Source organism: Neopelma chrysocephalum, unplaced genomic scaffold, assembly GCF_003984885.1.
Source record: "Neopelma chrysocephalum unplaced genomic scaffold, ASM398488v2 Primary Assembly neopelma1_71, whole genome shotgun sequence".
Lineage (NCBI taxonomy): Eukaryota > Metazoa > Chordata > Aves > Passeriformes > Pipridae > Neopelma > Neopelma chrysocephalum.
Window position 1 is genome coordinate 9647858 of NW_020897731.1, and position 20509 is coordinate 9668366.

Consider the following 20509-nt stretch of genomic DNA (forward strand, 5'->3'; position numbering starts at 1 on the left):
CAACAGTGGTGCAAGAAGTTTCCACTTCCATTTTTTAAAATACATTTTGCAAAGATTAGAAATGCTGCATTTATTAGTGTAAAAATTTCATAGAACACTACTTTTGAAAAACAAAACAAAACTAACAAACCCCTATGGTATCTTGAACCAGTGAGTTTATAATACACATCTGTACTAATGTACAAAACTGCTTTAGCAGGGTCTTAGACAAATATTTCACTGGCATCTTTTGGAGAATATGGGAGGGACAAATGCACTAAAGTACACTATGCGTGTTAGGTGACTAACTGAGGAGTAATCCATGGAAACAAATTTGGGACCTGTAGTTCTGGAAAGAGTCAAGAAGAGAGCCAGTTCCAGAGAGGTGATTGAGAATGCCCACAGTGGGCAAGCTGAAGTGGAAACATACCCCATCAGCCCACACAGATGAATAGCATAGGTTTGTCACAGGGGCTCTTCAGCTCTGTTAAATGTTTTCTTCTAGATGTAAAAGTTAGGTAGAAAAAACAGAGCCAAAAACCTAGAAGCCTAAACCACACTCCCTCCCACCCCCAGCAGCACTGATAGGAAGCTGTAAAAACAACAAAGCCTAATGATGCAAACACCAACAATGGAGTAGCATAATTTACAGTGGTTAAAGAAGACACAATTAGGTGTAATGGGAAGAAAAGAGGCAAAAGAGTAAATGTAAATTAAATATTGCACATTTTCCTGACAATGAGGTCTATTAGGAAGCAGATTAATCTCCCATTACTTGAGTAATTCAAACCAAATAGAATACTTCAGACACTACTGGGAATAAACCTGTTCTGGAGAGATGGACTAGAAAATTTAGGACCATTTACATTTCCAGTTTCTAAGAGTTTATGATTCTACAGAAAAAAATTTTAAAAACAGAGAAAAAATCCATGGAAGTTACAGAAGTACAAAATTAATAAATAAAATTTGTTGAAAAACATAATGGCCAATAACCTGTGTAATATTTTATACAATGTCTAAATAAAATAGTTTCCTTTTGTTTTGTCTGCAGTCTATGGAAATAATTTGATTATTCCCCACATTTAAATCCTTTTTTTCAGTATTTTTCACGTTTTTTCCAATGCATATTGGACTTAAGAGTTAAAAAGTTTAGTGATTTTTGGCTTCAACTTAATAAATATTAGACATTTCTAATTTTGCAAATGTGCTGAAAAGAACATTTGCAAAATAACCATCATTAAAAAAAATTATAGCCAAACTTTTCTTAAACATAAATATACCCTTGAAAACTAAATAATGCAAGCTATTCTCTTGAATTTTTACTAACCTGGAAGACTCCACAAGCCAGCAATTTCCAAAGTTCTTAATTTCTTTTCTAGTTCTGCCACTCGATTACCTAGAATTCTTCAGAAAAAGAATAGTTGTTATACTAAGGTAACCAAATTGCAATTGCTTACACCTTACAGCTGAATTTTTAATTTGCTACTTAACTAGTGCAGTAAATCTGTATACAGCCATCTCTTTTCACTAAAAGCAATGGACAACCTCCCTCAGAGTTAAAAATTAAATATATTTGTCTAATCTATCCCATGGTTTAAAAAAAAAAAATGGCCTAGGATGTACTGGACTTTCAACCTTTGCCGTTCAGTAAAGACAAAGAATAGCAACTCACAGTATTTCTACCTCCTTGCCTGCAAATATCACTTTATTTTCTCTATAGCTAAACCCAGAAGGTAAAAGCTACATAGACAAAATATGGAAAACTCAAGACAACATCTAGATTGATTCTGAAGTTCCAAGACACACTTTTGGCCTAGTACTTTATTCAGAGAGGTTTCTCTATCACTAAGATTGCTTAAAATGGCAAGGAATACTTTTTCCACTACACCTTTTTTTTAGTGTTGAACTGTTTTCTCCTTTACTAAAAAGCTTCAAGCCCTTTGGTGCCTTTATCACCCTCTCTTAGTTTTCACCGCATTCCTTGGGTCATCTCTTCTTTTGTATCTGATTTCATACACAAATACTATTTGCAGTTAGCTCTCCTGCAGGATTTAACTTTTAGTCTTAATTCTCTCCCCAGATCAAATGAGAGATTTCTATCTTGCAAAGAAAGCTCTTTTCTCCAATGAATTTTTGAAAGTGTTTCACAGGCACAGCAAGTCTCCTGAAGTCAGAAGTCTTTAAATAAATCCCAAACAATACTCAACAGACTGAGAAACCTAGACGAGGTAGCAATTCTAAACATGACAGCACGGATTATGGACAGCAGGTTTTACTCATCAAATTACAGCAACAGGATAAGTCAGTTAAATTTGAACTGAATGCTGAGAAGCAGCATATCACAACACAGCAAGGCAACAGTATCTTCCCATGCACATCAGAGCTGTGTAATACTGCACTGGAGCTCTCCAGCGAGGGCTTTATGTGCAGACATTTGAGCGTACTGGGAACGTCATTACTGACAAGATGGCAGATTCTGGGAAGGACATGAAGAATAGCAAACCCAGCAAATATCAAAGGGGCTAGAAAAATTGATTAACAAGGACTAAGTATTTTTGAAATCTCTACTGTGAGGCTATGCAATGACACAACAAAAGCCTATAAGTATTTTAAAGACTACAAAAATATCAAGATGAGAGACGGAACCTAAAACAGAAAGAGAAAGCTTATAACAAACATCAAAGAAAGCACTGAGAGGTACAGGGGTATGTCAGCTAAAAAGCAAACAGTTCAACACATTCAAAAGCAGAGAAGACATTTGGAAGCAGTCGTGTTTATTTCCCCATTGAAACTCAGTAATCCAGTATGTTACCAAGGTTATGATGATCTATTACTGTCTTCTCCAATAAAAAGCAAAATTATTCAAGTCTAGATTTCACTTTCAGAATGCTTTCCATCTGGTATGAAAGACTCAGCCTTAATAATTCTATTTTCATATCCCAGAGTATGGCCTGACATCCAGCAACTGCGCTCTGCAGCACAGCGCAACAGCTGACAGGGAAAAGCACAGTGCAGCTTTCAGGGAGCTCCACCTTGCACACAGGGAGCCCATTCCCACCTTCCTGCCTAAGGCCTCACCAAGGGTCAGCTGAAGGACATGGAGTTCCCCAGGCTTAGAGGGGCAGGGAACAGAGAGATCATGCAAGACTTCTTTCACAGCATGTTGGCTCAGGCAGGGAGCTGACAAAACAACATTGATTTGGTTAATGATTGTCACCACAAATGAGTCAGAAGTTCAGCACTTCTGCCAGGAAAAGAAAAAAATCCTTATTATTTTAGTAAGTATTTCACCAGTAGTTCCATGATAAAAAAAAGGGGAAGGATGCTACTCTCCCTGCCAGCTAGCCATACCACAGAAGGAAGCTCAACCCTCTGTATCAAGTTATTACTACTGCTCCCGTTATTTAGGCAACAAGAGCAAAGTCACTTTTCTCTTGCTTCTCATAAATTTTGTAATTCATTTATCAGCTGTACCACACTATTTCTAAAGGTTTTGGAGAAAATATATCCTGATAATACCTACTGAATTCTCAGAAGAGGTGCTGAGCTATTTTTTAACCTTTGCTGCAGGTTCTCGCATAGAAGGATCATTCTGCGTCTTGGAAATATGGTTGGCAAAAGCAGAGGACAATACTTAACCCTGCTCCTTTCATTCAGAAAGAGAGCAAAATACATTCAGTGATGAGTATGATTCTAGTTTGCCTCAAAAAAATATTATCTCAAGACAGGTATGAGAGAAATAAATCCTAAATAAAGCTGTAAGTTCTTATAGAAACATATTTTGAAAGATAAATGTGTAAGCAATTCTGAACACAATGTGGTTTTTCGCATTTCTTCCTTTCTCCTCTGACCTCCAGATAATTTGCCACTTCCATATCTGCTGTGGGAAGACTGAGCTGGGTAGGCCTACCTGGGCAGGTATTTTTAAAGGGGCTGCATGGGCTGGTAGCATCAAATTCCCTAATTTGTTTTTTTGTCTCTAGACCCAGTGGAGCAGATCCTTTAACTAAAACAGAAGGATCATGTCATGGACCCAGGTTCTCATAGCTATTTCCACTGTCCTCTGGTCATATGTTTAATACAACAAAGGAGTTAGTCTAAGCCTCCCTCCAGGATAAAGTTTCACAGAAATCTATTGTTCTTGAAACAGTAGCAATGCTCCCACCTGAATTTAGAAGCTCCTTTCTGGCTCTCCCACGGTTTCCAACATACGTGGCCATAATCTGAAAGGAGCTGTGGTGATTTACAGTACCTGAGCTCCATTCACCTCACTTTCAATTTACATCTTGCTACAGAAGACATACACCCTCATACAGATACAATTACCTAAATGCCTGTAAATAGAGTCTGTCACAATACATATCTAGCTCTACACATCATATGGAAACATACTCAAGTTACAGACTGACACAATCCTTCTTGTAATTTTGGTGATGCCCGAGCTTGCCCAAGTTAGAAACGTTAAAATTAGTGCAACATGTCTGACCAGCAGAGCAGCTTTTACACTGATCTGGCTTGCATAGGTGCTGACAATTTCAGGAACAAATTGCACTAAAAAGAATATCTAATAAATGGTTTATTGCTGGCAGAACAAAAAGGATTTTTATCCACTTGCCAGACAGGGTTAGGACTGTTTGGTTTTGCATTTATGTAACTACTTAATCTTGCAACACACTACTGCATATAGAATTAATTTACAACTGCCTTTTCAAATTAACCTAATGGACTTGTGAGGTAAAACACTGGACCTTCCTTAAACATAGCATTAGTAGCTACCAACCACCTGGGAAAAGCAATCTGTTTTCTTCCCAAACAACTACTTTTTTTTCTGAAAACTGAGGCTAAGAAGATAAAGGCTGGATTTAGTCTACTTGTTCCTCGGCACATACTCCCACAGCTCCTTTTATCATGCCACATCTTTAGAAAAGCAGCAATAATAATAGTGTGTCTTTTCCAAGAACAAGTGGCAATGGATGTTTTTAACAACAGTGTAACAGAAGAAAGTCAACTTCAACAGCGCATCCAAATTCTAATTTACATTAAAAAAATCCACAGTCTTGTTATTGCTTGAGCTAATCAGAAAACAAATCCACCATTCTGCTTGTGTAAACTCATATAGTCAACTCTCAATTTGCAAGCAACAAAAGAGGTTTAGACTTTAGAGTAGGTTAACTGTATGGAGGAAAGTAAGTTCATATGGTCTGGAAAGTCTCATTTACTGATAATAAAATCATCACTAGGTCAAAAAACTCCCAAATATCAAAAGCAGAACTTCTTCCCTGAATGAAACATCTACCCCAAAATCTCACATTCTTTACCCAATAAATCTCACTTTCTTCAAACAACAATCTTCAAATCTAACTGTGTCCTCCAAACACGCTCTTTGTGAAGAGAAAGATTTCTACCTTGTGATTTATGCGAAACTTTTTGTTGTTACAATTCTCTCTAGCCCCACTTCCTTCTCAACTTCCTACTTTGAATGGAGAAATGTCTTTAACAAAAGCACCCATTCATACTAGGACCGGTTTATGAACCTGTTCATTTAACTTGTACACTGACCACACTCTCACCTCTAACCTTCTCCAACAGATGGGCAGTTTCTTGCCCATTTTCAGAAGTCAGAAGTCTTTACTTTTAACTCTTTACATGGCAAATAAGTGCCCCCAACAACAGTTAATGCATCTCAAATAAAGGATGTTTTTCCTTGATGTCCTTTCTGCATTTCCCTTTTTCACCTTAGTTTTTGTATGTCTTAGGTGCTTCTACTTGTAGTGGTTCCCATTCCTCCTAGTCCTTAAAAGCTTCTTTAATCCAACTAAAGCCAAATGTGACAAAAAGAAGGAGCATACCACATAGGAGTGTTTTTGAGGTTCTTCACTCAACTTGACCAGGATTTATCTTTCTTTTTTTTTTTTTCCCTAAAGCATCCTGAACTGTCTACAACACTACAGTTCTGAGCGCACTTGTGATCTCGGACAGATGTGGAGTGTCACTTCCCTCTGAGACCTGATCTTCTGTTGAGCAGAGAATACCAGTTTGTGCATACATCCAACCTCTACTCCCGAGGTTATATGTGACCCATTGGGCACATAGACAAAAGAACTGTATCTCCTCGTGAAGGTTTATCTCAAGAAAGCTCGTACTCAATAACTGAAAGCAGAGACTAGCATCAGAAAGCAAAGCCATCATTGCAGTGATATTTGAGAGCTGCAACAGACTGCACATGATCAAAGAGAAATACAAAGTTATGAAAGAACTTTGCAAAAAAAGAAAGGGCACGCAAAATAGAACACCAGGAAGTGATGAAGTATCAGGACATAAAAGGCAAAGATTGGTTATACCTGGAATTAACAAAAGTTTTCTCTGGATGTTTTTCTTCTGATGTTACATTAGCAGCAAGAAGTGAGTAAGCAGGGATTAGCCCTTCTTTAGCACTGCTCTGTGCAGGAACTTCTCTTGCATCACAGGACAGACAGACACAAATTGACTGAGCTACCATCAGATAGATCTGGGCTACATTTTCACCACTTTAGAAACCCTTTCGCTGATAAGGCATTTGCTGTCTCAAGGCTATTAAGAGTAGCTATAAACTGCTCTACTTCGGTTGCCACATCACTAAGAATTATGCAATGGAATCTGCCTAGTATCTAAGTTATCAATTTTCAAAATGAATCATCTATTCTAGTGCAATATACTACTCCTTCCTTTCATGAAAGATGTCTGTCTGTTGCTGGCATCTGGTCCTGATGTGCTTTTGAGAAGCCTGAATAACCCCTGATTACCAGTAGTGACTCAGGGTTTAAAAAAAAAAACACAGAAGAAAGGGGGGGAAACTGAGCACAAAATCAAGGAACACTTCCTAGCTCTGATTTTCATACACTGTGTAAGGACAATAATATCAGAATGTCAGAAAATGTGTCAAAAATTATTAGATTCTGCCATGATAGGAACTGTACAAGCCACAAAGAATTCTGCTGATGAGCAGAAGAGCTAAGAGTAAACAAACTCTCCTTGAAAGTTCAGTTCAGATTTAAAAAAAAAATATATATAGTAGCAATCCAACTGTGTTTATCTCCTTCAACTTTTGGTTAAATAACTGTAGGAGCAACAGCTATCACTTGTAGGACACATAGGCTGCTAGCTTGAGATAAATATAACACTAACCTTTTCAGACCCTTTTCTAGGTGCAACATTTATTATCCCCACCAGTGTTCATTAAAAAATTCCTATGTTACAACCAATTATCACAAATTTCCTCCAATTCAAGGATGTTCTTCCTCCCTGCAGCTTTTCTTTAGCCATCCCTACAGACTTCCTGCTAGAAGTCTCCCCTGTGATATTATGGTTCATCTTAAACCTGAGCAGCAAACCAATCCTTGCCTAGCAGAGGCAGACGTCTCTGTCAACCTCAAACTTTAATTTGAAAATGTAATTTTTCTCTAATCACATACCTGTCTTAAAAACTGAAGAATCCGCCAATTAACCATGACAATAAATTTTCTGAGAAAATGTATCTTCTTTCCCTTTTCCCTGAAACTCCCCCCAACCTGTGACTTTTCCATAGCTTGGTAAGTTCTGTTTTACTTAGAAGTCATGCCACCTACTTGTTGGTTTGTCTTTGATGTTGTATGACCATGTTTTTTTCATGGATGGTTTCCAGCAATGCAGTGGCCAGTGATTTGAGATCTGAAATGGACTGTGGTGTGGCTGGTAGGCTACATCCATGATCTTCCGACAATAACTCTTGGACTATAATGTTAAAAACACAAATGAGTTTTGGCTTCTCTATGCACAGAGATGCAACACAAACATTGACTAGTATTAAAGTATTTAAATGAATACATTTTTTTTTTAATTAACAAACAAAGTCAAAAAGGCCAGAAATATAACTTCTAGCTGGCATAAAGACGGTGGCTTTCCAAGCTGATTGTTATTTCACAGCAAAAGCCAGAACAAGTATAGGCAGACACATCTTACATTAACTCAATTCTTCTTTTGGAAAATTATTTGTGTTCAGAAGGAAACAAAATCATTCTTTTACAGACCTACAGATTGGTCCAAACTGGTCATTTCTTTCCCGCTTACATTACAACTGAAGCCCACAAGGAAGCTTTTATATTACTTTTTAGAATTATTATATCCTTCAGGTTATTTAAGAGTGATGTGAAAATACAGTCACCCATGAACTCTTCCTCTGTAGCTTAGAGTCTGTACCTCTCAGCCACATCAGGAAGTTCACAAGTATTGTTAAATTCTGTAACTAGAACTTGGCTCTGTCTCTCTCTCTCTCTATATATATATGTATGTATGCAAGTACATGGAGAAGAGCACAAAAGAGAAGTCAAAACCAGAAAAATGAGTTTAAACCTACCATGACACTTACCACTGACCTTGTGTGTGTGAATGAATATACCTACATCTAAAAAGGAGGGCACAACATATACAGTTTGGCTCAAAGAATTTTCTCTTCCCCATTTTTCCTAATCTTGCTATTTTCTTTTAAACAGGGAAAAGAGATTACTCCATTTTGCTACCCATGAAGAAACATGGGACATAAAGATTTCTCATAAAACATACGAATGTAAAAGCTTCCAAAAACAGTAGCAGAAAACCTGACTTTAGGCCCCTCAGCCAGTCTACTTTTATTTGGAATGTGAATTGTGACTGCCATTGTTACCAAAGCAAAGAGATTAATAAAGTGATTTGTCAGGGTCAAAGTTGCAGAGGGGGTTAGAGAGTAAAGAAAATATTTGGTAAAACTGATGGGGGGGAGAATGAAGGGCAAAAGAATTAACAAAAGAAGAAGCAGTAATCAAGAGGCAAATTTTATATTGTCAAGTCAATGAAGAGAAGGACAAGAATTAGCACATAATAATAAAGAGGGAAAGACGAGAGCTTTTGGTTTGATTGGTGAGGAAAGAGTTACTGAAATTAGGAAGTAAGATGAAAAGAATTCAATGAGATATGCAACACCATGCTGCATTTATGCAATACCTTGCTTTGCAGAAAGGACTCCAGTCAAAGCACTGCTACTGGATCTACTATGAGTCTTTGAATTTTTTCGTCTCTCTAGTGCATTCTAGGGAAACAATAAATATCTTATTTAGAAAAACAGTAGCCAACAAACCCTGTCATTAGGAGAAAAGAATCTGGAATTTTGGATTTTGGTCTCAGAACAATGCTGCAGGGCCTAGAGCTTACACCCATAGAAGCTATAAGCATGTGACTCTCCTAGAGTATTATTCTTCAGCCAAAACAGTCTCTGCAATGTTACAAAGACTCATTCTGTCTCATTGCAATCACTTTACTGTAATCTCTCCCACCCACTCCCCACAATGCATTTTTAAGACTTGCCTATTTCTTAATAAGGACTCTCACTGCTGCGACCCAGGTTCGAATCCCAGTCTCCCAGGCAGATGGAGCTCGTTAGCCCTGTGAGGCCATCCATCTATGAGAAGGTCACTCTAAACAAACCTACGTCCTGAGGACCTCACTGCCATTGTCCAAGCTCGCTTGGCCCCGGCAGATGAACCTTAGGATTAAAGGGTGGGCTCAGTTCAGCGCAGGCTGTGTCTCACCTAAAAAATCCATTGCGCAGGCTGGAAAGGTAAAAGACCTTTCCCAAAATCTTCGTTCGCGAAGACTGGCCATTATTATTATTATTATTATTATTATTATTATTATTATTATTATTATTATTATTTATTATTTATTATTTCTTAATAATAGTGACAGTGAAGATAGTGCAGTATCCTGTAGAGAATACTGGTTGGAAACAAACTCAGACTTTCCCCCACCTTTCTTTGGACAGACTTCAAAGGGAAAGCTCAAACTCCTCTATCAGAGTTTCTAGAAGCCCTTTTAGCAGCAAATACTGACTGTCAGGAATTAGAAGCAGAATGATCCTGCTACAGAAGTCCAGCTCTTTCAAACACAGTTCAGTGAAACCCACCAGACCATGAAGGTGCTCAGTTCTCACCAATAAACTGACTCACACTCCAAGAGACCCAAGTTGTAAGCATGAACAGAGGCTGAAATGAAGTTGGTACTTTGAGAAGCTTTGCTCATGCACAAAAAGCAGTGAGTGCTGTGACTGCTTTACAGTGACCTAAATGAATAAGTCCTATTGACAATCCTAAGGTTATCCTTCTCTGCTCTGACAAGCACCCCTCCCCTCCCACTCCCCAAAATCAGAAGAAAATAAGAGGGCTTAGCTTCAGGGAAGAGCAAAACTCAGTCCTGAATGTTTCATGTAAAACAGCATATACCTTAACTTGGGAATGGAAGAACAATGAAGGCTTAGTGATTATTAAGATACATGAAGAAATAGCACAGTCATTAAAGGACAGGGAGAAAAGATTTTCTTGTGACAGCAGCACAGCTGCAGTCACTCACCACACACTGCATGATCTGCTACTTTTCACCTACCAATTAGCTGGAAGGCTGATTACCTGCCCCTGGAAAGAGGAGGGTTCCCCCACAGAACGTAAAAAAAGGTATTTGAATAATTTTTCAAAATGCTGTTAATAGGCATCCTTTTGTACTACCATCAGCTAAGAAGCCTATGAGGAAGACTGAGCACGTAATACATATACATAATAATATTGTCAGAATGTCAATGGTAGATTTTTCTTGCAAGACACAAATTTGTTCTTTAAATACATATAACATGAAAATGAACAATGACTTCCATGAACCATGAAGCACAGTTTAGATGATACACTGAGAGAATCTTACCTTATATTTAGTAATACTAGACTTAAGAAGGTTGACTTCTTCTTGAAGTTGTTTTAATCTCTCTTGAAGATACCTGAAAAAGAAGTAATCCTTTACTTCATGTTACCTTCAAGTACTGCCTTAAGCATTATTCTTTACTACTTGGTATGTCCTCTCTTTGAACTACTGAGAGTTCTTCTCCCTCTGCAGTTCTGTGAGGGATATAATAACAAAATCTTACTGCTCTTGACCCCATAAAACTTTAAGTACGGAAACAAATTGCATCAGAACAGGAGGCTGCCCTCCTGTTAGATTTGTCAAGCATGCTGCACAACTATTTTATATTGGTCCTCAGGTTTCTGGGGAGGAAAGCTAAAAGAATATATTTACGTCTAGAGGAAATAGTCAGGAAGCATTTATGTGTCCTCTGTACTTGAAGGCCTGTGAGATGGACACATGAAGATTTGTATATATGTCCACAAAAGACTCAGCTATGCAGAACTTTTGCATTGCAATATCCATCACTTACTTGGCACTTCTCATTGGCAATCACAAAGTAGAAAATTTAACAATATAGTTGAAAAATGGTACACAGTTAAATGAAACAGTACAGTTCTTCCTAATACAGTTTATGCACTTGGATTAGACAGTTATTTCCACATAGGAAAATATATTTTTTATGTATAAAGGATTTATAAAATATCCTCTTTCACATAGTGCAATTGCAGCTGTGTTAGGGTTAGTGACAATTTAATTATTTTGGAAAAAAAAAATCATGCCACTTTCAGGGGAGCAGGGGGATTAAATTGATACAGAATTCCGTAAGCCACGCAAAACTGAAAAAAACCCTGAAGCTGCTGGGAAGAAGTAATGCCTTTGGTATTAGACTTTCTTACCTGAAGCATAAGTCTTTGTAAATGAAAAGTGTCTTACAAGTTCTACTTCACTTTAAGGTAATTGTTGACATTAAGGGAGGTACCTGCTATGGCTCTGTCAGTGATTCCTCTCTGTCATTCTTAGTGGAGACCATAAAACATATTCTTTTCCCAAGGAAGTGGCAAGAATATGTGGGTGATTTCACCAGCAAATTCTGTTGGCAAATCACTCCACACTGACCACCTCTCCCTGTGGTGAAAATTATGTCTGAAAGTATTAACTCAGAGTACTCAAAGTCCCTGTTTTCAGTCCAAGACTAGCCCATTACAGCTCACTAGGAGTTTCTCAAGACACAAATTTTTAATATTCTTTCTTTTGGTGCCATACAGTGATGGGAATAAAAAGGTCTGAACTTCTCTTTTTTTTCCATGTTTAGCTCTATTTGGGAACATCACTGACATCTCTGTAGCCAAATATAATATTGGTAATTTTCTGCAGCTTAACTTTCTCAGTATTTGCTGCTTAGTTACAGTACAAACAACAACAATTACCAAAATCTCTTAACTTGTATTCTTAGACAAATTTTCTTTGAAGTTTTGTCAGTTGTGACTGACTTCCTGATGCTCCTATTGCAGCAACGCACTGTTTTTTCTAGGGAAATGGTAAGGCTTGCAATGCACTCACCTGTTCTCCATACATAAAGCATCTACGTCAATGATACGGTTTTCATGCCCTCCTAAGACATGATTCAGCTCTTGGTTTAGTCTGTCAGACTTATCTTGGTAAAAAGAACGTTCCTCTTTCACATCATGTAACTCATCCAGTGCAGCCTGAAGATCATATCTCAGAGTTTCAATCTGAGAAGAAAGGAGAGCTGCATCACTCTTTTAAAGTTTAAACAAAAGATTACATAGCACCCAGCCTGAAAACAGCAATAAGCACATGTTTGAACAGGATTGATTTTGGACAGTCAGAAGTCTTTTCAAAGCTCATAACCTCAGGTGCTTTCACTCTATTTTGGTAATGTTTCATTAATTTGAAGTTACGTAACTTTACCAGTTAGATTTGTTTTACAAAATCTCTAGAAAACAATTAAAATGTAACAGCAAAAGAAACATCAATCCCTACTATAATTCTGCTACAAACATATTAAGCTCATCTTAGCATATAATTTCTAGGACTCCAGGAATTAAGTCAACTGAATAAGAATCTGTCAAATTTGGCAAATGAATAAAAGGTCTGTAAGTGGGAATTTATACTAATATGGGACTTGAGCAATGAAGTTTCACAGAATAGGAAGAAGAACAGAAAAAGTACAAAATAAGCCAGCATGGAGGCAACAGGGTGAGCTTTGCTATCAAGTAGAAGGGTGAAGAAGTCCAGCGTGAAACACACTCAAGGATAAAGAGCTTCAAACTTCCAAGGAGATGAAACTATGAGTGTGAGAAAAGTCTGCAATGAATTCAGAAGTCTCCATCCACACCTCAGAAAACATGGATAAGCCAGGAAGGACAACAGACCATCATAGGGAAAGAGGCCAGGTGATGAACAGAAAGAGAATGAGCTTGGGAACAGAGTTAGCAGAGAGGATCACCCTGGAAGAAGCCCAACAGCCTTTCTGGTAAGGCAAAATGGTGCTGCAGTTGAGTGAAGACTGAAAAATCAGAAATACGCACCTTTCCCGGATCACAGAATGGCTCATTCAAGGTGAAACTGATATTGGTAGGAATGAGTGTGGGAACAACAGAGAACACAAGCCCCCCAAACTGCCCAGAAACTTATGTATCCGTATTAGGGAAAGAGTCTGATGAATTGGATGCTGCATGGTACATAGTATTAATACAGACTTGAGGCAGGGAAAAGAGGTCTGATGTGAGAATTTTTCCAAAGAGGGGAAGAAATATCTCAGAGACAGGAAGAAGAGGAGACTAACAACACTTCGACAGAAAATTTGATTCAGAGACTATCTTTAGGAGATACATCAGCCACTGCATAGTGTGTTGAATACTTGTAACAGCTTTCACTAAAGGGTCCCTTTCACTGACATTCATTGACAATATTCAATTGTCACAAATTGTCATTGGACATTACTATAAAAAAGGAGAATCAATAATCTAGAGAAGGCATTTCTGCGACGAGGTACTCACTCTAACCATGTATGCATGTTTAAATTAGTGCTCAATAAGGACCATTTAAGCAAAAATCCCAACACCTTCCCCACTATTTGCCATGTTAATCAGCTACCAGCCCTTCAAACACAACAGAAGCCATTTACTTGCTACTGCACTAGCTCTGGAAAACACGACGCTAAATGTCCATTTAATTATTACCTGTTCTCGAGCTTTCTCCAACTGTTGAACAAGGTCTTCCCGTTCATGTGCTGCGAAGTGACGAGCCCCAACTTCATCATCTCCAAGCCTTTGCTTTGCTATAGTCATTCGAAGGAGCTGCCATGACAAAACCAGGATTTGGTAAGCAAGAGAACACAGGCTGCAGCAGCAGAGTACATTTGTATTAGAAAGAGTAAAGGTGTCCTAGATTTCAGCTCTTCCAGGCCAAAGAGTTGATATTATTTAAACCAGAGGGAATCTTCTGAGCTGAGGGCTCAATCTTGTTCTCAGTGAAAAATTCCAGTTGAATGGTCAAAGCATCGACAGGAATGGAATCAGACCCTGCAACAACAGTCACTAGAGTATACAAATGATAAGAGACCAAGTAAACACAGACACATGGTCAGTGTTTTTTAGGAGTGACAGGAACTAATTCCAGTCAGACTAAAACTAGAGAATTACCAGAAAGCCATTTTCATATGTAAATATTAAAATTGTCTGCAACAGAGAATTCTTCCTATTTAATAAAAGAGCATGAAGTGGCTTGCCCAGCTTCATTTTACTTAAAAACCCCTCTATGCTACATCAGTGCAAAATGTGTATTAACAGCTGCTAAGACATTTGCTTATGCATTAGTTTTTTAATCTACTCACAAAAGTTAATTCATGTCGAAAACAAAAAATGGGCCAACAACAAAAGGACTCAGACAAAATGCTCAAACAGCTAATGAACTCATGAGCTTTGTGACTGCTGAAAACAGCCTAATTTGAATTACTACACATTTATGTTCAATATCCAAAGCAAAAAGCAACGACCTTTCAAAAACCATGAAGTATTAAATACCAATCTATAAGGCATTCAGCATTTACAGTTGTTTATACTGAGTACATCTAGGCAAAAGTGTTGCCTCCCCATGGCCTCATTTGTAGGAGCTCCATAGAGACTAGAGAAACCCACTACAATAACCAGCCTGACTTTCCCTGTATCTTTGACTGCACCCAGGAATTAATGTACATCATTATATTGCAGAGATAGAAAAAAAAAATCAATCTTCTGAAGTAGAAGATTGTACATTAAAATCTGTCTTTGGTATTTATGGGATGCCAGTCACCATAGCTGCAATGTGCCAATTAAAATCCTGCTGATGCAAGACAGATTACCAAAATCATCCTCCTCACTTCTTTCAGCTACAGTTCAGCACAAGTCACTGAAGCCAGTACAACATGTTCTGATAAGCAGCTCACTTGTTCAGGGGAAGCTATGGCCACACAAGTAACTTGTTTTGGCAAACTACATTTCCCTAACTCCACAGGGAAAATACAAACCAAACCACTGCACAGTTAGTAAGGCTGAATGGATCCTAGGAGATATAACTCCTACTAATTTCTTTATCAAATCAAATAAGTCAAAAAGGCAACTAGCAAATCCTGGAATGGCTTCATAGCTACTGGATTGGTTTTTTTAAATGCTAAAAGGCTAACAAACAAAAGGTGTGGTAACATGATCTAATTCAGCTATAATATTTTAATTTCTAGAATCTTTCACTAGTGAGAAAGGCCACAAGAAAAAAAACGTAATAACATTTTGAGGTTTCAATCTTGTCCAGAAAAACTGGAAATAGGAAGGGGAATAACACTTTACTAATGCTTCCAATGCCTGCAGCAGAACAAAACTTCTGTGTAATGCTCAACACCAGGCTGAGAACTGGATCAGAGCTGTCACTCATGCACTATGACCGACTTTTCTCCAGCCCAGGAGTGGGTGAGGCATGAGATGCAAGCAATTATAACTTGCAAGGTCAAACAGTCTGCCAATAAAAGGAGAACTCTTTATTTACTACTAATTTTGAGGGGGAAAAAAAGAAAGAAAAAAAGCATGAAGTCTTATGAAAAGAATGCTTTCCAAATTCAGCCAGTAAAAGCCACATTATTAACATACATAAAATAAAGTAAAATACCAATCCATAAAACAACAGAGTGCTTCTTCCAGACAGTTGGCCAATCAGAGAGTTGACAGGGCAGAACAGGCCAAGTCGTTTAATTCTGCATTGCGAATGTCTCATGAGGCAGCACCACCTGCTATAAAATTTTTCCCTGAAAACGCTGTGACCCAAAGAGGCACTGTTACGCCAGAGGTTTAAGGGTTTATTTCATATTAGTGCTTTGCTATAAACTTTATACACTTGCCCTCTGGCTGCTGTATTTTTATTTCTGTCATTCAGAAATCACTGAGGAAAGGAACGCTCAACTTCATTTTGCACCTAGAGAATAGGTGAACACTAGCTCTCAGGATTCTGTGAACAGCATTTACAGCTGAGTGGATTTAAATTAATGGCACCTTACCAGAGAGAGCTCCTGTTTGTCAAGAACCCACAGATTGTTAATCAAAACAATCAAGTGCTGCAAGCCACTAGTCTTTTTATTTTAATATCACAGCTTTTTCTTAATAATTTTCAGCTAAACAAGCTTCACTGGGATAGCTGCTGTGCAGCCCAGGAGTCCACAGACAATGCCTGCGCTGAAGTTGGACACTCCTGATTATCAACAAAACATGCAGAAGGAAGAGGGAAACAAGCACAACCACTAAATTCTTTATGGAAAGCAGAAACCATCATGTTTAGCCACAGTCACTGACAGCAGTTGTCTTCACCACATTGACTACAAAATCTTAGAAAGTGGACCAAAACTATGCAAATGTGCTACCTTAAGTCCCAGTTCTGCCAAAACACACACACCACATTTAACATTTCCCACTGTTGCTGCATGAATGATTGTCTGCCTGGCAATAAAGAACTGGCAGTAACACCGCAGCCATTGTTTCCTGTGCACCTTCCTCTTGCTTAGCACCGCTCTCAGCAGCTTACAAAAGCCATTGTAGGCTTTGCGTAGGTAGGAATTCAAGGAAGGCAACTGAGTCATCTAGTCTTGCAGAAGTCTCCACTTTCTCCTGAGCTTTCCATTTTTTCCCTTTTACAGGAGAGAATTAGATTTCCTAACTATCTCCTTCTAACATTTTAGTAATTGTTTTCAAGCGTTGCTGCCAAAACATTAGGAAGGAAAAAGATTTACAAATGACTATCATAAACATAGAAGAGTTTTCATGTGTCAGAGCTAGTGAGATTGTGATCAATCATAAAAATAAATAGTCTTAGATATCTGTTGCTGGAGCGCTGCAGTCTAACTATCGCTGTATTTTTCAGACTGCAGCAACAAATCCTTTCAGAGACTGTCTGAAGAAGTTCTATTATTTGTGCCAACAAAATTATAGTTAAATTAGAGGAAAAAATTAGTCCAGTTAAACCAAATGCAAGCAATTCGTTATTGCCTAACTGATGACGTACTCAACATGATTTCAACAAGTAAAATGTCTCTGGTTTAAGGTCTCCTAATCCAAGTGACTGCACCCTCCCTACTTGTAGCAAACATTAAAGCGGTGAAAAACAAGTCAAGTCATGAAAACATTTCCTTATCAATAGAGCTAATGTGTGATATTTAAAGAGGTTTTTTTTCTTTTTTAGTCCTGCAAAGCTCTTGCCACTCAGTGACAAAGCCTGCATGAGTCACCTCTGCTCAGACACAGGCAGAATTGTTCATCCATAAGCAGCTTCACTTGCTGCAAAAGCAGCTGTTTGTTCATCTCTTGCCAGAAGTAAGGCTGACGTAGACCAGCTGGGCAGGATGCCCTCCCTCACTTTGGAAAAAGCAGTGAGAAGGATGGAGGGGAAAAATGTAAGAACAAACAAATTATTATAGTTCTTTGTTTTTGTATATACCATACATTATCTGGACTCCAGTGCCTGAAGTAGCCCAGCTGCCAGTACAGGAGAACTGATGAGCAGAACAGAATGGCTTCGGGAACAAGCCTAGAATTTTATCACCGAAGCTTGTAGAGAGAGAAATCTGACACAGGAGGAGAGTGTTAAATCCCTCAGAGAGATGGCAATGCTTTTTTAGGCATTTTGAAAAACAGCAACCTGACTCTAAAATAAGCTCTATTTCTCATTTACTAGGAAAGTGAATAATGTGTTCCAAAAATGAAAATCCTAGTCTAAATTAATCCGTGCCTGATGCAGCTCTTTCCTCTGACTCTTTATTTAGTGATGCGCTGTTTTGCACCTTTTGGAGAGGGGCACACTGGGCAGAATAAGTCTTTTTGTACTTTTCCATTTGTTTTGAGGATAATGAATTTAAATTCATGCTGAGAATACAGATGACCAGCTAATACCAAGTTAACCCCCAAAGGTGAACATAAACGGCACCAGTTCAAGTACAAAGAAGTAGGCTCTATGTTACCAAGATCACATTATCTCATAATTAATTAGAATAGGTACATAACCTTGATATTTAAATATATTGTAGTTTTACTACCTTTGTGTTCTGTTTGCACCTACAAACCCTTGCTATCTATTCAGGTCTGGCTTAGGAAAGGCTATATGGCATACCTTTGGTACTGTGGAATTGCATGGCACTGACTTCTACACCGTAATACAGTTCCAACAGTAAAATGCAAATGAAAATAAACACTGGGAAACCTGGTCTTTGAAGACTTAAGCGAGTTACGCTGAATGCTATGCACACTACAAATTCAGGTCTCGCTTGACCCTTTCCCAGCTCCCTGAACACCTTCAGGGGAGTTCTTTGTGAAAAACAATGAATAAAACTGCATAATCACAATATACTTATGTTTAAAAGAAAATAAATAAACTTAAATGGAAAGAACCTCCCCCATCTGACTAATTAAAAGTCACACCATTTTTATTTGCATTTTAAAGTCCCATGATTTTAAAACTGTAGTTGAGGGAGAGAAGTTATAATTAATTATTTGTTTCAATTTTTTACTTTGTTAAACACCTCGACTCTCCAATTCAACCTCTCACTAGTTTGATCTCTGAATGTACTTTTGCATTAAGCTCCAGCTGTGAATGTTACACACATTTGGCTTGAGTTTAAATATTTCAATTAATGGAGACAACAGGAGCTTGATTAATACCAAATGGCAGATTTTGAGCAATGTTCCATATAACTTGCTAAATTTAGCAATGAAATAAATTGGTTATGTAAGGGTAATGGGATGAGGGCTTAATACAAAGCTCAATATATATGTTTGTGATCAACTGCTCCATATTTTTTAAGGGAAAAATTATGGCTGCTCTGGTTTTATCATCTACTGCATTTACAGTGCAAAAAATTAAAAATTATCACATGATGAAGAAGACATGCTTATCTGTACTTATCTGTAAGAGGAAATATCACTAATAAAATATATTTTAAAAAATAGAAAGGGAAAAAGGAAGTCTGAGAGCATTAAAGCAAGGCTAGGTACAAAATACACAGCTAAGGACAACTGAGTAAAAGCAGTATATAAAAACATACAATAAGCTGCACTTACTGGTATCCCATACAAGCTTCTTTTGTTCTACTGTTCTAAGCATTTATTGTAATTAAAGTACTCTAGAAGTTCTGTAGCCCATTGTTTTATTTGTTTTCCTAAGAAGTAAAAGCAAAATTCCAGCCCAGTTTACACATTCCATGCCATTTACTGGTAAAAAAAGGTTGTAATACCTTATTGTCCCCTTGTACTTCTCCCAGTCTCTGCTGAAGCTCTCTAATCTCTTCTCCAAGGTGTTTATTTCGATCTTGAGCCTCACTCAGTAGCTGAGCAAGATTTGCCTAGAAAAGGAGTAAATATCAGTCATAAGTCAGAAGTGTAAGTGGTGATTGAAAAGAAACCCTAGAATTACTTCTTAACTGCCAACAATCTTTATTTTATTGTTGTTGGTACCCAGACTTCATACTTCATTAGAGAGATAACAACAAAAGTCACCTGGGTTCCTTTATCTTTAATAGAAAATACAAACAGTATGTGGGGATACAGACTCCCAGCACAGCACACAAACCCCAAACAAGACAAAGTAAAAACATTTATGCTAGTTCCAGTATCTTGGCTGGTGGGAAGAACAGAATGCAGATATAGTTAGGCAATATTTATACAAAGCTGCCAAAATAATAGTTTTAATTTGCATTTCATTAGACAAAAGGCACAGCTGAGAAATAACTATGGCACAATTAAATTCCTTAAGTGTTTAGAGCAAATTCCTAGCCAGTAAAGAGGATGTCAGCCAAAGTCCCTGCCCCTGTACCATGGATATCTAGTAGCACAAAACTTCCAACGTGACCTGATTTGTGTTGTTAGCTAGCACAGATTCTTGAAAAATAGAAGTGAAAGCTAGAACTTAAAAAGAAACACCACCACCATCATCCCTCAAATAATCAGGTTAAAAGTTATCATTGACATTAACCTACTAAGTTAGCAGGGCAAGCAGTCTGGTCTATAATTTAACATAAAAATTCCATCAGCTTGATCTTTACCAAAAAATAAATGCAATCTCTTCCTTTCCTATTTATGATATCTGAAAAAGAGCAAATACTACAGATAAATTTATTTTATTTTTATCCTAATGATGTCTCACAGATACACAACCATTGACTCAAGACAGGAAAAGCCTACTGATGCCATGTCATCATTAGAGAGTTCTAATCATAGTGGCTAAGGTGCAGCCTTTCAAGACATTGGCTATGGACAGCTCTGTGGTGTCATCCACTGCCATA

The 20509-nt window shown here is 37.8% G+C and overlaps 1 protein-coding gene across 4 annotated transcripts in view; it reads right to left on the minus strand.

Moving 5' to 3' along the window:
* The window catches only part of CCDC149 (coiled-coil domain containing 149), a 50944-nt gene that overhangs the window by 12469 nt on the left and 17966 nt on the right, over positions 1-20509 (minus strand). For all 4 annotated transcript variants that reach the window (XM_027686335.1, XM_027686334.1, XM_027686337.1 and 1 more), the window contains exons 4-10: positions 19463-19570; positions 13902-14018; positions 12256-12428; positions 10717-10789; positions 8974-9058; positions 7584-7728; positions 1307-1383 (exon numbers count right to left, since the gene is read on the minus strand). In XM_027686335.1, the coding sequence (XP_027542136.1) occupies positions 1307-1383; positions 7584-7728; positions 8974-9058; positions 10717-10789; positions 12256-12428; positions 13902-14018; positions 19463-19570 (778 nt within the window). The remainder of the gene's footprint in view (positions 1-1306; positions 1384-7583; positions 7729-8973; positions 9059-10716; positions 10790-12255; positions 12429-13901; positions 14019-19462; positions 19571-20509) is intronic.